Here is a 13,722-nt window from a genome sequence, read left to right as displayed (position 1 = left end):
GGTTTCTGTGTAACTGTCTTGTCCACCTTGAATCTGTAAGAGGTGCTGTTGCTTTTGAATGTGAACTGTGGTCCTAGTGGCAAACTACAAAAATTTCCTGGGGAGGCAGGAGGATCTCAAGAAGTATCTACAATTCCAACAGCAACCACCTGCCATTGCCACCAGTGGTGTTCTGCTACTGAACAGGTGTAGAGAGCAGAGCTGCAAATCAGGCCCCCAAGATGGTCTGATTAGGGTTGGGATGAGTATTGGCTTTCAGGCAGTTGCCGGGAAAGCAAGCGCAAAGTTATTTCCTCCCATCTTCAGTCTTCTTTCGCTGTACACTTACGTGAATTGACCAAGTCTGCTCTGAACTATGTCCTGGATCCAAACAAAAGTACCAGGCACTCTGCTCCTTGGCTCTGCCTCCCAAGTGGACAAAGGCTGCCAGGCTCCACCCGTATACCGCTATTTTATTTTGTTTATTTATTTTATTCAAGAATTTAACATTTACAGATAAGTAATTTGCCAGCAGCAAAATCTCTTCAAACATGTCACCCTGAAGCATCACCAGTGTGTGGCCTTGCATTATGACTGAGAAAGGGTTTAGAGAAAAGATATATATATATACAGATATGAAAAAAAGTGGAGGTTGCTCTTTGCAGGAAATTCAGAAAAGGCAGCATTTCTGTGATGGCATCCAGATATATTTTGGCAACACCGCCACTCTAGTTCTCAGTGGAAGCAATGGGGGCATATTTCACGTGTGCTTGCGTCTGCTTTGATCACTTGCCCTTCCCCTCCCCTTCTCTACAGTATCATGGCGGAAAGATGGGATTCCCTTTCGGAGCAGCTCCACTCGCCCTATCAAAGCAGAGGGCGAACGCCACACCCTGCTGGTCAGGAGTGCCCGTGTGGCTGATGGCGGCCTCTACACTGTTTGTGCGACCAATGAAGTGGGTGAGGCCTGCTGTAGCGCCATCTTGACTGTGCGACCAGGTAAGTGTAGGTTGAACAAAGATGAGGCAATGCCAACTTGCTAGGATGTAGGAGGGCAGCTGGAGGCTCCCAAGACAATTAGCAGGGCCAGAGCCCAGCAGCTTCAGGCTTTGGCTCTAGCGACCCTGCCTGTGAGGTGTTTTGCCTGCCAGCCGGGCTTCTGCTGCTGCTGCTGCGAGAAAGATATCGGAGGCTGCCTTTACCCTACAAGGCTTGGTTTAGACCAGCCTGCCTGACAACCAGCCAGCAGTCGGGAATGAGGCCGAGAGGGCCTGGTTTGCAGGGCTCCCAGTAGCAGCAGCCCTGAGAAAGGAGAGGGGAGGGGGCAGCTGCCCGAAAGGGACCTTCCTTGCTCCATCGTTCCCACCCGCCGGCGAGACCAGTAGAAAGACTCCCCGTTGTCATTGTTTCTGGGCGGGTGGCAGTACATTCTCCGAAAGGATGCGAGTGAGATCACGAAGGGGTTGATCTGAAATGTGAGCCCTAGAGGGGCTGGCTGCTGGTCGGCCTGAAGCGCGGGCGCCGCCTTCTGCCGCGGCTCGCCGGGCAGGGGTCTCCCGGCAGGCTCCTGGCTTCCTGCGCCCCGGCTCTGGCGTCTGTCCCGTTCATCTCGTTTGTGGGGGCCGCTTGCCTGACTTCTGCGCGTTGGACGTCGCCTCCGAAAAGAACCTGGTATTTCGCTTGAAGTAGGCAGAGGGAGAAAGAATGTGCAAATTGACTCGGGAGGATATCTCCAGGGATTTGTGTTGTGCTCGCTGCGTTCTTGGGGTCATGGGAATTCTCAGAGAGAGGGGCAGCCCGGGCACTCGCTGTGTGTTTCTGGCTTTTGCCTGGCACGGAGATGCGAAACGGCCTTGCCAACCCACGGCGACGGAGAGGGGCGCTTAACCGTTTGCACACCCGCCTGGTTGGTGTAAAGAGAAGAGGCGCCCAAGAGCACGAGGAACTCTCCCCTTTGCTCTGTAGGGCCCCTGCTTTCCTCAGAGGCACGAAGCAAGGGGCTCTGCGTTGGGAAGCCACTGTGAGGCCAGAACCTCCTTGGCAGATTAAGTTCCCCAAACAATATTCTATTTATTTTGAAAATGTTGGTGGGAGGTGAAATATTTTGGCCTACCCTAACACATGTCTACGGCCATGGAGGACAGCAGTGTATATTTGAGGGGCGTTAGGGGTTAAAGTTTGGACATTTATATATGGCCTTTAAATACTGTACAAGCAGCCAGTCATCTTAGGTGGCTATCTGTCATCCTTTGGAAATACACTGTAGTCCTCTAGCCATTTGGAAGGTGCCAGTGTATTCTAATGGTCTTTTGTCTTTATTCTTTGTAATATCTCTCCTCCCCCTCTTTAAAAAACAAAATAGTTTTCTCAGAAAACTGAGGGCCAAACTGAGATAGTACATAGAAAGCTAGATTCTGTAGTGTAGTCTGTGCCTGTGATCATGCAGTCCTTTAAAATTCCTGAGTGGAAGCACCTCTTGTTAAGTGGATGTACTCCTGGTATTTTTTCCTCCTTGGGCTAGAATCCCCTACTGCTCTATTGTGCTCTATACTTGTTTTCAAATTTCTTTAACCCATACCTTACTGTATTTGTTTATTAAATGTCCTAGCTGTTGTTCATACTAACCTGCACTGTGTAATCCGCCTTGTGTCCCAGTGACAGACTATAAATAAATACTCCTCACCTCCCCTTTCTATGATCTGTCTAGCTCCTCCGGAGAGCCACAGTCGACTGGCACCTCACCATGAGCTCAGCAGCCCCGTCACATCAGATGAAGAGTATCTGAGCCCCTTGGAGGAGCTCCCTGAAGCCGGCACTCCTCGACATCACCGTGTCATGAGAGTGCAACCCCGGTCTGAGATCGGCCCAGCCCCTGTGCATGTGGGCATCAACTTCAAGGCTGCACCATCCTTTGAGGTGAGGGGGACAGTTACACTAGAGAAGATGATGTGGGAATGGAAAAGTGTAAAGCTTCAACATTGCTTAATAAGCATCCACACTTTATGCAGGCTCTCCCTTAGATGAAGGTAGAGGTCTGGGGCTTTTGACAGGCGCAATACAGTCTCACTGTCCAATTGCTCTGGCACTGGGAGCAAGAAGCAAATTCCAAACCAGAGAGGCCATGATGGTTTAGTGATAAAGGTGGGATATAAATTTTGTAAATAAATAAAATCTGCTTCATGTGCAGAAGGGCCTAGGCTCGGTCCTCAGCACCTCCTGTTAAAAGGAGCAGGTGATATGAAAGACCTCTGCCTGACACTCTAGAGAGCCACTGCCAGTCAGAGCAGACAATACTGTGACCTTGATAAACCCATGAGTTGGCTCAGTGTAAGGCAGCTTCCTGTGTTCACTTTGCTTTAGTGAAGGTGTTGCAGCTCATTGTGCTGCCCTAATGCCTAAGGAAATCCTAGTTCCAGCTCCCTTTATCTGTTGGCGTTATCCTGATGCTGTCTCCTGCAGGTGACACTGAGTGACCAGACAATACTGGAGGGACACGATGTGGTCCTGCGCGTTCAGGTGCAGGGGGAGCCCAAGCCCATTGTGCACTGGTGAGTGGATTCTGTGGGTATGCATGACCTCAAGAGTAGCTACATTGTCCTGGCAGGGTTGGGATGTGCAGGCCTTTTCCAGGCTTGTAAATAGTCATCAGCCCAGTTGCCTCTACTGTGTAAAATCAGCATCAAATGATCAGACCAAGAAGCATCTGTAAATTGGGAAGAAAGTTGTTTCCTTTTTGCTTTCTGGCTTTCAGTTGGCCATAGTTGACTCAAGGTTGGGTAATGTGTAGACCAGCAGAATATTAAAATTGCTTTCTAGTAAAATTTGCAACATTGGCCATTCTCCTCCAGCAGGCATTAGATCCAGATTTGGAATGGTTGTAGATAGGTGGCAGAATGGAAGATCCTTGGGCATTTATCCTCTAAAAGGTGTTTGATATGATAAGGGATAGGCTGGCCTGGATAGGAGAGAGTAGCAATGGGGAAAATTGGGGTCTCTGATCTTTTCAGCTGGAATACCTTGACTGCTTTGTACAAAAAGATGCATTTGCAGCAGCAACAGGATTTGGGGTGGCCAAGGGAAGGACCAGCCATGCAGGTGGAGTATGTTAGAAGGGCAGAAAAAGAAGATCCTGAGTTGGGATGAGGGTACAAGGTCAACAGGCTCTCAGTTCCTCTCTTCTGTCTCCTAGGCTGAAGAACCGACACCCAATAAAGTATGGGCGGCGCATTTCTACTGAGGAGGAGGAGGGTGGCTCTTTTTGCCTGCATATCCGAATGGTGGAGTGCACTGATGCTGGCTATTATGCCTGCAAGGCCATCAATGAGTATGGCACAAAGCAGTGTGAAGCCAAGCTTGATGTGCAAGGTACTTACGTGTATGACAAGAGCATGGGGGTTAATGCTTGCCTCCCGTGGGATGATCTCAGAATATCATGCTTGCCTGCTTGCTTCTTCCTTTCTCACCTCCCTCCTATTGCTCCCCCATGTGTGCATGTTTCCTTCTTGCCCTCACCTTCCCCTTTTCTAAGCTCTTGTCCCTTTGCTCATTAGCAGCTTGCACCTCCATGACTTCATCTCCCCTCATGTATTGTTATTCTGCTTTCTGCCTCTAGAACATATGACAATGCTTGGCCTGGGCAGAACTTTGCCTCTTCTTTATGATTAGCTTTAGGCTTAGCCATCCAGATCTCAAGTTCTTGAACAGTCTAAACGAAGGAACTTTGTGGGTTAATTTGGCTAAAGCTTCATTCAGGAGCATGGGAGGTGAAGAACACGCAGGCTTAGAAGGATCAAGAGTACTCAGACATATAATATTTTTAATATTCAAAACAGACACATACATTATCTCAGCCATATACAATAGGCCAGCATTATCTTGTGCTTGAGGGGTTCTGGCTGAGGGACAGTGGCTAGCCTAAAGCCTCCTAGTGAGTTTGTGGCAGAGTGAGATTTGATCCAGGATCTCTGCGTTCACAGCTCAGTCTCTTTTTTATTACTTTTGTTGGTATGATCCTTCCTATTCCTATTAGGCAAGGTGAAGTAATCCGCCTCAGGGGGTGGATCTGGAATATCATTTGAAAGCAGCAATTATTTAATCTATCATTACACTTTTATTCCCATGGGGGTAGAGTGCCATTTGTTTTTCTGCCTCAGGCACCAAAATGTCTTGGACCATTACCTGTCATGATCACCCTCAAAGAATCCTGGGAAGAATAGTTAGGATGAGGTTCCGAGAGCTCTCTGGACAGGTTCCTAGATCTGAGATTCCACTGGGAATGGGGGTAAAGCTAGATGTGATGCATCGCTTTGTGTTTCTTCTCGCCAGTCTGTATTTTTAATGAAAAGTAGTTGGGAATGACAAAGTAGCAGGGAAGAGAGCCTGCTTAACCCTACGGCTATTTGTCCTTTAAAAATGGCCCGCAGCTGCTTTTCTGTCCATGGGGGAAAAATATCCCTACAGGTAGAAACGCAGCAGTCAGAAGCTTAGCAGGCAAACTGCTGGAGGCCTATCTCATACTGCTGCTTGCTGTCATCTGCAACATCTGACACTGCTTTCCTTTTTTATAAAAGTATTAGCAGGTAGACTATGCTTCCTCTCATTTACTTAAGTTATGAAGAGCCTTCTGTATGTTGCCACTGCTGCCTTCTCAAGATCCTGTTCCAGATGGTTGCTTAGCAGCTGAGTACCAGTTGTTGTGTGCTTTTGACAGTTCCTGTCCCATCTAGGTTCACACGCAGCAGCTATGGCAGGGTTGTCAGCTAGCAGCTGGAACCCAGAAGGAGAGTAGAGGAGACAGGAATGCGGGAAGGCATGATCATGCTGTCAGAGTGACAGTAATTTTCAGCATGTTTTCCCCTTACCACCCTGTTGAACAGCAGTGGGGGTCAGGGGCTGCTGCATAGGGGTTTCCTGCTATAGTGGGAGACCTGGCAGCCCTAAGCTATAGTGTTTGGGAGAAAGCATTTGTGTGAAAGAGAGATTGTAGGGATTGTGGATTGTGGATACATGAGGATGCCATGGGTGCCTATACCTGTGCAAGTGCAACTTCTTACTCTTTTCCCGGTTGTAACTTCCACACCAACTGTAGAGGCAATGGGGTGAGCTACATGGGGATCAGTATTCTGCAGCACATTTAATACCAACTCACAGCCTGCTCCCCTCCTGTATTTTTTCACTCACTTGGTCCCGTTCAGTGCTGCCCAAGACATTCGTTCCAATGGTGTGCATTCAGCCTTCTAGATCATTCCCAAGGGGCTCTAGATGCCCCACAATGTCTCCCCACACCTCTTGCCAAGCATCGTTACTGGCATCAGGCAAGGGAGCAACCACATAAGCGCTTTACAGTGCTTGGGGGGTGGGTGGGCTGCCACTGGTCTGTGTCTCCTGTAGCATCTAGTAGAAGGTGTGTTTTTTTTGTCTGCTGTTTTATCTAGACATTACTGGAGAGAGGTGGGTTGGCGACAACTGAATAATCCCATAAAGTGTAGCTAGGGCGTCTGAGTGAGAGCTGGGTAGGAGAAGCCAGATCTGTACATACGCTTACACTGACGATTGAAAGTATATGGCCGTGGCTCCCCCAGTCTGGATGCACACTTGGTTCTTTCCCCAAACCCAACTGATTGTTGCCATTTAGTTACAAGCCCTTTCTGTTTGACCAGGCACACTTACTGCCGCCTCCTTGTGCGGTCTGGCAGTCCCTGTGATTAGTCTGTTGGCAGGAATCCAGGCAAAGCCCTTCTTGGCAGCCACCCCTAAACTGTGGATTACACTCCTTCCATCAACCTTTAAAAACTTTTGATTAAAAAAAAAATTCACCTGTTCTGAAAGACCTTTAAATAGGATTTCTTTTATTCTTTCCTTTGTCTTTTAGTTTCTGTACTGTTGATTGATGTTTTTACGTAATATTATATTTTGTGTGTATTGAAGCCCCCTTGAGTGCATTTTATAGACAGAAAAACAGTACATAAAGTACCTAAATAAATACATACATAAATAACATTGCTTGCCCTGAGGGGAACAGAGCAATAACTATAGCTGCCTTTCAGGAGCCTAAATGGAAGGTACTTGCAGTGACCTACAGGTACACTTAATTGCCTTGATGGAACAAAAAGCAGTTTACTGGGACCATTTTACATTGGGAAATGCAGGCAGAAGGCTTCACCTCCCCCTCCACCCAAACTGAGCCTTTGTATGCCTGACCATTCTGTTTGTAAAAGGCTGGGACCTTCAGACATAGAATTCTCACCATATCAGCTGGCTGGGCCTTATATTCAGAGAGGTTCCTGACACTTCCAATGAAGACCTCTGTCTGTTTTGGTGTGGAGTGGGTTGGCCTTGGAGTAGGGGGACACTCTCAGGCGAAGTATCTGTGTGTGTGTGTGTGAGGCAATATCTATCCCTGTGTGTTATTGCTCTGCACCCACTTTGCTTAGACCAGGCATGTGTGCATTTGTCTGTGCTTTGCTTCTGTGTCCACCATGCTACACTAACCCTTTGCTTGCTGACTGTGTTTTTGTCTGTACAGGGAGAGTGAGCTAAGGTGCTGCTGGCCCCTGGGCCGCTCTAGCCAGGCACCTTGGGCAGTTGCCTCTGCTCCCAGCGCGACTGAACCAATCAGGCTGGCAAGGCTTGGCTCCTGCCCCTATCCACTGGACGGCCAGCACCGAGACTCGGCTGGACCCACAGGGCCTGGTTGCAGCTGAGGGGGAGGGGATGCAGTGGGTGGGAGAAGAGCTCCGGGCTCCCTTCAGCCGTGCGAGGCAAACCCATTTGTGGCATCTCCTTAGAGCTTGGGTAGGAAGCCTCTTCAAATGAGGGGGCTGCTGTAGGGCATAACATTACAGTATGGTGCACCATGCCTGTGCTAGCAGGCCATATGCCTCCAGGTGCCCGTGGTGTGCAATCCCTGTGCCAGTATCCATTTCTGTCTGGCCTGAACTGTTGCCAATGTGTGGTGCTCTGTTTTCTCTGTGTGTCTGTGTCTCCCTGCCTCTATTGCCCACTTCTGTTTCCAGGGGCCTAGGGCAGAGCACTAACTCAACTATCCCTTTACCAGCCTCCCTAGAGGCTCATGCTCACCGTGGGACCCACACATTCAAATGAGGTAGCTTTGGAAGCAACAGGCTAGGTTGCTGTCCCTCACGTCTAAGAAGGTCTCTGTGGGCAGAAGACCACGTAGCTCAGCATCCAGCAAGAAGTCTCTGGACAGCACAACACATTGGAAAGGGATCCTTGCCCCAGTGTGGTATTGGATAGAAGGTTGTTCAGGGAAACACAGAGAGCCAACTAGACTTGGGTCTGCTGGCCTGTGCAGCATTCTGATGGAAGAGGCCAGGAATGCAGCCTCTGGCCACCATTGTGCCCCTGGGAAGGTCTCACGGGAGCTGGACAACAGTGAATCCCTATTTTGTAGATGAAATAAAGTCTGTTTGTTTGGTAAAAGTGCTGTGTGGTTTGTTCCTAGCACAGATCCCCGTCTCTCCCTTCCCCGTGGCTCCTTCTCACCCTCATACCTGCTCTTGTGTTCTCCACAGTCCATCATTCCTTCATTCAAGTTTAATTTGCTTCACAATATGGCTGCCTTCCTTCCCTGCCCCCATCACACATTTCCTGTGGTAGTGGTTATTGAGTTGCCAGCCTTTGGGAGGGGGGAAAGCTGTTCCAGTTGTCGCACATTTCATTAGCTGTTCCTTCCATCCCCTGCTCTTACAGGATAGGGAAAGGAACTTTAATACCTTCTTGAGTTCTGAAAAGTAAAGTATACACAGAAGTATTTGCTGTGATTTGCCCCAATCTGCTGAATTTGAAATGTGTGGAATTTCCCGGCTGGTTCCTTGTTGGGCAGAGGAAATATGTTGATGGAAAATAAAAATATCCCCACTTTGAAGGCCTATTACACCCATCTCCCCCTGACTGCTAATAGCCGTTGAGGGAAGAGGATTTCCATCAGGGGAATGTGGGGAAGATGTTAGAGATCTCCTCCTGTGTTAAGGTTTTGATACAAACCCATCTCTTTTAAATAAAGTGCTGGGAGAGTCAATCATGGATCTTCTCTGTAATGGTTTTAGGTGGGTAGCTGTGTTGGACTGCAGTAGAATAGCAGGATTTGATTCTGGTGACACCTTAGAGACCAACAGGATTTTCAGGGGATAAGCTTTTGAGAGTCAGAGCTCCCTTCAGAAGAATCCTGTTGTTCTTCTGTGTAGTGTGTCATTTGTTCTATTGTCTTGTATCCTGGTAGTGGTCTTACAGCTACAGGCTGAGCCATTCAGGGTGTTTGTTTGTTTTTTTTGCTCCATTCAGCCTGTTATGTGGCTCTGGATATTTGAGAGGCGGGGGAAAGGGAACTGCAAGTTACATCTGCTTCCTATTCCCTGTTTTTTCAAACATCCAAGCTCTGTTCTAGCAGAGATGTCATCAGTTTTGCTACTGAAGTATACATCTCCTGATGGACATTGGTTAGCTGAGCCTCAGACCTACCCTGGGAAAGTTCCAAGGTCCTACATTTCCATATTTGTTTTGTTCATTCCATTGCAGAATAGACTTTACTGAGTGTAGCCAGAAGTCTGATGTATATGCAGCCTTCACTCTTGATTACATCCATAGTCAACAAGATACTGACCAGCATGGCAACCTTATTTAGCCACCAGTGCCCCCTGCATGCAATCCCCAACCCGTGCCCTGCATTCTGTCCTTGTTTTGTTTCATTGCTCAGAGATGCATCTCTCTCTCTTTCTTTTTCCATTTCCTCCTCCCTCCCTCCTCGTCCCCAGTGCACCCTGAGACCCAGTCCCTGGCCGTATTGGCACCCCTGCAGGACGTGGTGGTGGGGGCTGGGGATGCTGCTCTCTTCGAGTGCCTGGTGTCTGGCCCACCGGATGTGGACGTGGACTGGCTGTGGCGGGGGCGCCTGCTCCAGCCCGCCTTGCTCCAGTGTAAGATGCATTTCGACGGGCGAAAATGCAAGCTTCTGCTTACCTCTGTGCATGAGGATGATAGTGGTGTCTACACATGCAAGCTAAGCACAGCCAAAGGTAAGGACCGAGGACAAGGACGTGCTGCCCTGACACAGGTCAAAATGGCCTATAGGAAGGAGGCTATGCTAAGGCATGTTGGGAGATGTTTGCAACCATCTATAAGCTATCCATTTAGCATCAGCATGATATGCCCATATTAATAGGTGATAACATTTTGCTTCCATGCCGGACTTTACCTGTTAATTCCTGCATATCAAACTCTGTTGAACATTCAAGAACACTAACATTTCTGATCATTACTCTCAGTCTTCTGGGCATGAAGCAGAAAATGGGAGGAATCATGCCAACCACTTTCTTTCTGATACACTGTACTTGGCCTGTGCTAGCGCCCTCTGGTGATGCGCCAGGGTAGGGAGATGTCTGAAACACGCTTAGCCTTTTATATAGTAGAATTTATGTCATTTATAGTCCACCTTTCTCACTGAGACTCAAGGTGGATTACATAGTGTGAAATTAATACAATTAGCATCAGGACATTACCATACACTGTCAAGGACCTTTCCATAAACAATGTCATAGGATTTTACAAAGATACAGCATTAGCAGGATCCAATACAAAGTTGAAGAATTGCTGAAACAACAATCAATTCTAGGACTGACTTTAGATAACATGAAGCACAGGTAGTATATAGCAGCACATATTCAAAGCAACAAGTAATATGCAGGGCAACATAGTGGTGAAGTCTATGGTTCCTAACTCATTAGCAAAGCATCTGAGACCCCCTTCCTACAACCCTCCTGAGTAAAAAGCCTTTTTGAATAATTTGATTTTGCATCATTTGCAGAAAGGCAGGAAAGTGGGGGCTCTCCTGACCTCCTCAGGCAGGCTGTTCCACAGGGTAGGGGCCACCACAGAGAAAGCCCATGTATGGGCTGCTGTTGATTTCGCCCATGTGCAGGCTGGCACCTGCTTTATGAACCCAAGTGAAGAGAGCAGACTAATAAGCAGACTAATGTGATGGCTCTGATAACCAAGGCTCACACAGCCAAGAATCATCTCCACATAGCTCCTTACCCGTTTGTGAACAAGCAAAGGTATAGGCTTAGGGAGAGTGGTCAGGTCATGCAGAGTTGGGTACACGTGTACTTGCATGCTCACAAAATCCATGTTCCAAAACAGCAAAGTGCTCAGCCACAGGCTTGCTAAGTCATATGGACACGGTTCACATTGGGATTTGTCAAAGCACAGTGCCGGTTTTACACCCTGTCCTAAACCAACATATTCCATCATGGTTTATTTCATTATACACGCAGCACCCAAGACAATAAGCGGTCCCCCTCTGCTTCCCACCGCCAGCATATAAAGCCCCATCTATGCTTAGCTTGGCATCTGAATTGTAACACCAACAAACTCAGGATGCAAGTCTACTCAAACATAAATTCCATAGTGTTTAAAGGATTTACTCCCAAGAAAGCATACATAAGACTGCCGCCTAGGAACCCAACAACCCCATTTTAGGTTCTTTAGACCTTGAAGTGGGGAAACCTCAGAATCCTTGGAATCTGTTCTTACAGAGTTCACTCTGCAAACCTTAGAATTTCAGTCTAGGCTGGGCACTTAACCTTGATCACAGTGTTTTTGCTTGTCACCTTTCTATCTGCTCTTCCCATTTTCACTGCTGGCAACCATCTTTCTCATTCCAATGGGTCAGTGGTAGTGGCGTCTAGTTCAAAACGTACTTTGTACTGAACTGATTGCAGTGGGCGAATCGGAGCAATTTAGCATGCTTCTATGTGTGCAAATGCAGCTGAGAGCCGAGCTGCAAGTGACGCCTGACACAGGTTGGACACTTGTCAGCTTCCCTCAAGTTTTGATGGGAAATGTAGGCATCCTGGTCTTACAGCTTGGCTCTCCATGTAACTGAAGTTTACAGACCCCCCCCCCCAACACACACACCCAGTGAAGGGGAAAGGGGGCGCCTGGTGAGAGCCCAATGTTTGCACTCCCCTCTCGACCACATGTTCTCCCTCCCATAGACTGCAGCTCTGTAAACTTCAATTAAATGTAGAGCCAAGCTGTAAGACCAGGATGCCTACATTTTCCATCAAAACTTGAGGGAAGCTGACAAGTGTCCAACCTGTGTTAAGTGTCATTTGTAGCTTGGCTCAGTAGAGGAGAGTAACCCAGGAATAAGAGCAAAGGGGTGGGTGCAAATGAAAGCTTCGGCTGCCAAAGGTGGTGAGACTGATAGGGGCAGCAAAGGAATGGTTGTGCGTAGAAGGAAGATGAGGAAGATCTCTTTGCCATTGTTTCACCTGCACCCTATCCTGCCTCTCGATTGGCAGTTCCCTTGAGAAAGTCAGTGCCAGAATACCTGAGTCCACATTACAGAAAGTTCACCTCAGTTCTGCATCTCTTAACACAGTATAGCATTTTATATCCATTTTATAGCCTGACAAACAAGAAAACATCAAGAAAAAAATAGAGAAATCTGGGAAGGAGTAAGGTGAGAGAGAAGTGACATGGTTGTGCTGTTAGAAATTAAATACATTCACTTTATTGTCTAGTGTTTAGATTTCTGATATGAAGCTATTGAATGATGCGTGTATGAAATGAGTCATTTTGGCCTTTCCAGGCACTGACGTGTACTAGGAAAGCAGGAATAAACACAAAAGACTGCTTCCACGTCACATTTTTATGTTGGCCAACCCCTCCCCTCCCCCCACACACACCTGCTTCTCTGTTTAGCTTCATTTTTTACTGCAAAGTATATGGAAAATTACTCTCCCTGATTTCCTTCTCATTCTGAGTAGCTCTAGTCTGATCTGCATGACATCAGCTTCCTCTCCTCTTCTGTCCAGGAAATGATCTCTCTGTCCTAGGCAGTAAATCAATTAGGAAGCAGGAAATAGACAGGTTCCAAGAGTCACTGGGGGAACTGTGTGGTGGAGCTGTTAAAAGCATCTTCCTGGATGGTGAGGAATCCTAGGAGGTTAGAGCTAACACCTTCCTTAGGAGGAAATAGAATGAAAAAGTGTCATTTCCCAAAGAACAGGGCCTGTATTCTTGCCTAATATATATCCTTTGCGTATACATACATGTACCTATCACATCTTAGCACACACTAATAATACTTTGCATTTTATAGCATTTTAGAGAGTTTTTTGTTCTTCACATACATTCTTAGTAATCCTTACCTATATTAAGTATGTAGGATAATCCTTACCCTATGTGGTAGGCAAATTGTATGATTTGTTGTCTTTAAAAGTGCCAACAATAGTCTTGGGGAACTCTAGCTAGGGTTGCCAACTCTGGGTTGGGAAGTTCCTGGAAATTTGGGCATAGAATATGGGGGGGTGGAATTTGGGGAGGGGAGGGAGCTCAGTAGGGTATAATGCCATACAGTCCAGCCTCCGATGCAGCCTTTTTCTCCAGGAGAACTAATCTCTGTCATCTGGAGATCAGATGTAATTCCAAGAGATTTGGAGGCTGCACTTGGAGACTGGCAACCCTAGCTCCCCCTTAGACGGAAGTTATAAAATCGGAAGGAACAGTTCTTGCATGCCTAGTTTTCTGCACTCAGTTCTGACCCCCATAACTGCTAGCCGCTTGCAAACGAAACATAAGGTACCCATAAAGAGCCTTATGCTTCCCTGCCCCCTTGGGGCAAACAGCAGCTCAGAGGGGGGATTGAGGTCAGGGAAACAGTGCCAGAAAGAGTGAACAACCTCCATTCCATGGGCCTCATACAAATCTTCTCCCCTC

At 47.6% G+C, this 13,722-nt stretch overlaps 1 protein-coding gene across 1 annotated transcript in view; it reads left to right on the top strand.

The window, feature by feature from the left end:
- SPEG (striated muscle enriched protein kinase) overlaps nt 1–13,722 on the top strand; it is a 147,665-nt gene that overhangs the window by 86,327 nt on the left and 47,616 nt on the right. The window contains exons 6-10 of the mRNA XM_054970456.1: nt 796–978; nt 2,687–2,895; nt 3,439–3,527; nt 4,169–4,344; nt 9,753–10,013. Coding sequence (XP_054826431.1) covers nt 796–978; nt 2,687–2,895; nt 3,439–3,527; nt 4,169–4,344; nt 9,753–10,013 — 918 coding nt within the window. The remainder of the gene's footprint in view (nt 1–795; nt 979–2,686; nt 2,896–3,438; nt 3,528–4,168; nt 4,345–9,752; nt 10,014–13,722) is intronic.

This window comes from Eublepharis macularius, chromosome 2 (genome assembly GCF_028583425.1).
Source record: "Eublepharis macularius isolate TG4126 chromosome 2, MPM_Emac_v1.0, whole genome shotgun sequence".
NCBI classification, from domain to species: Eukaryota; Metazoa; Chordata; class Lepidosauria; order Squamata; family Eublepharidae; genus Eublepharis; species Eublepharis macularius.
This window is presented reverse-complemented; position numbering and strand designations above follow the sequence as displayed.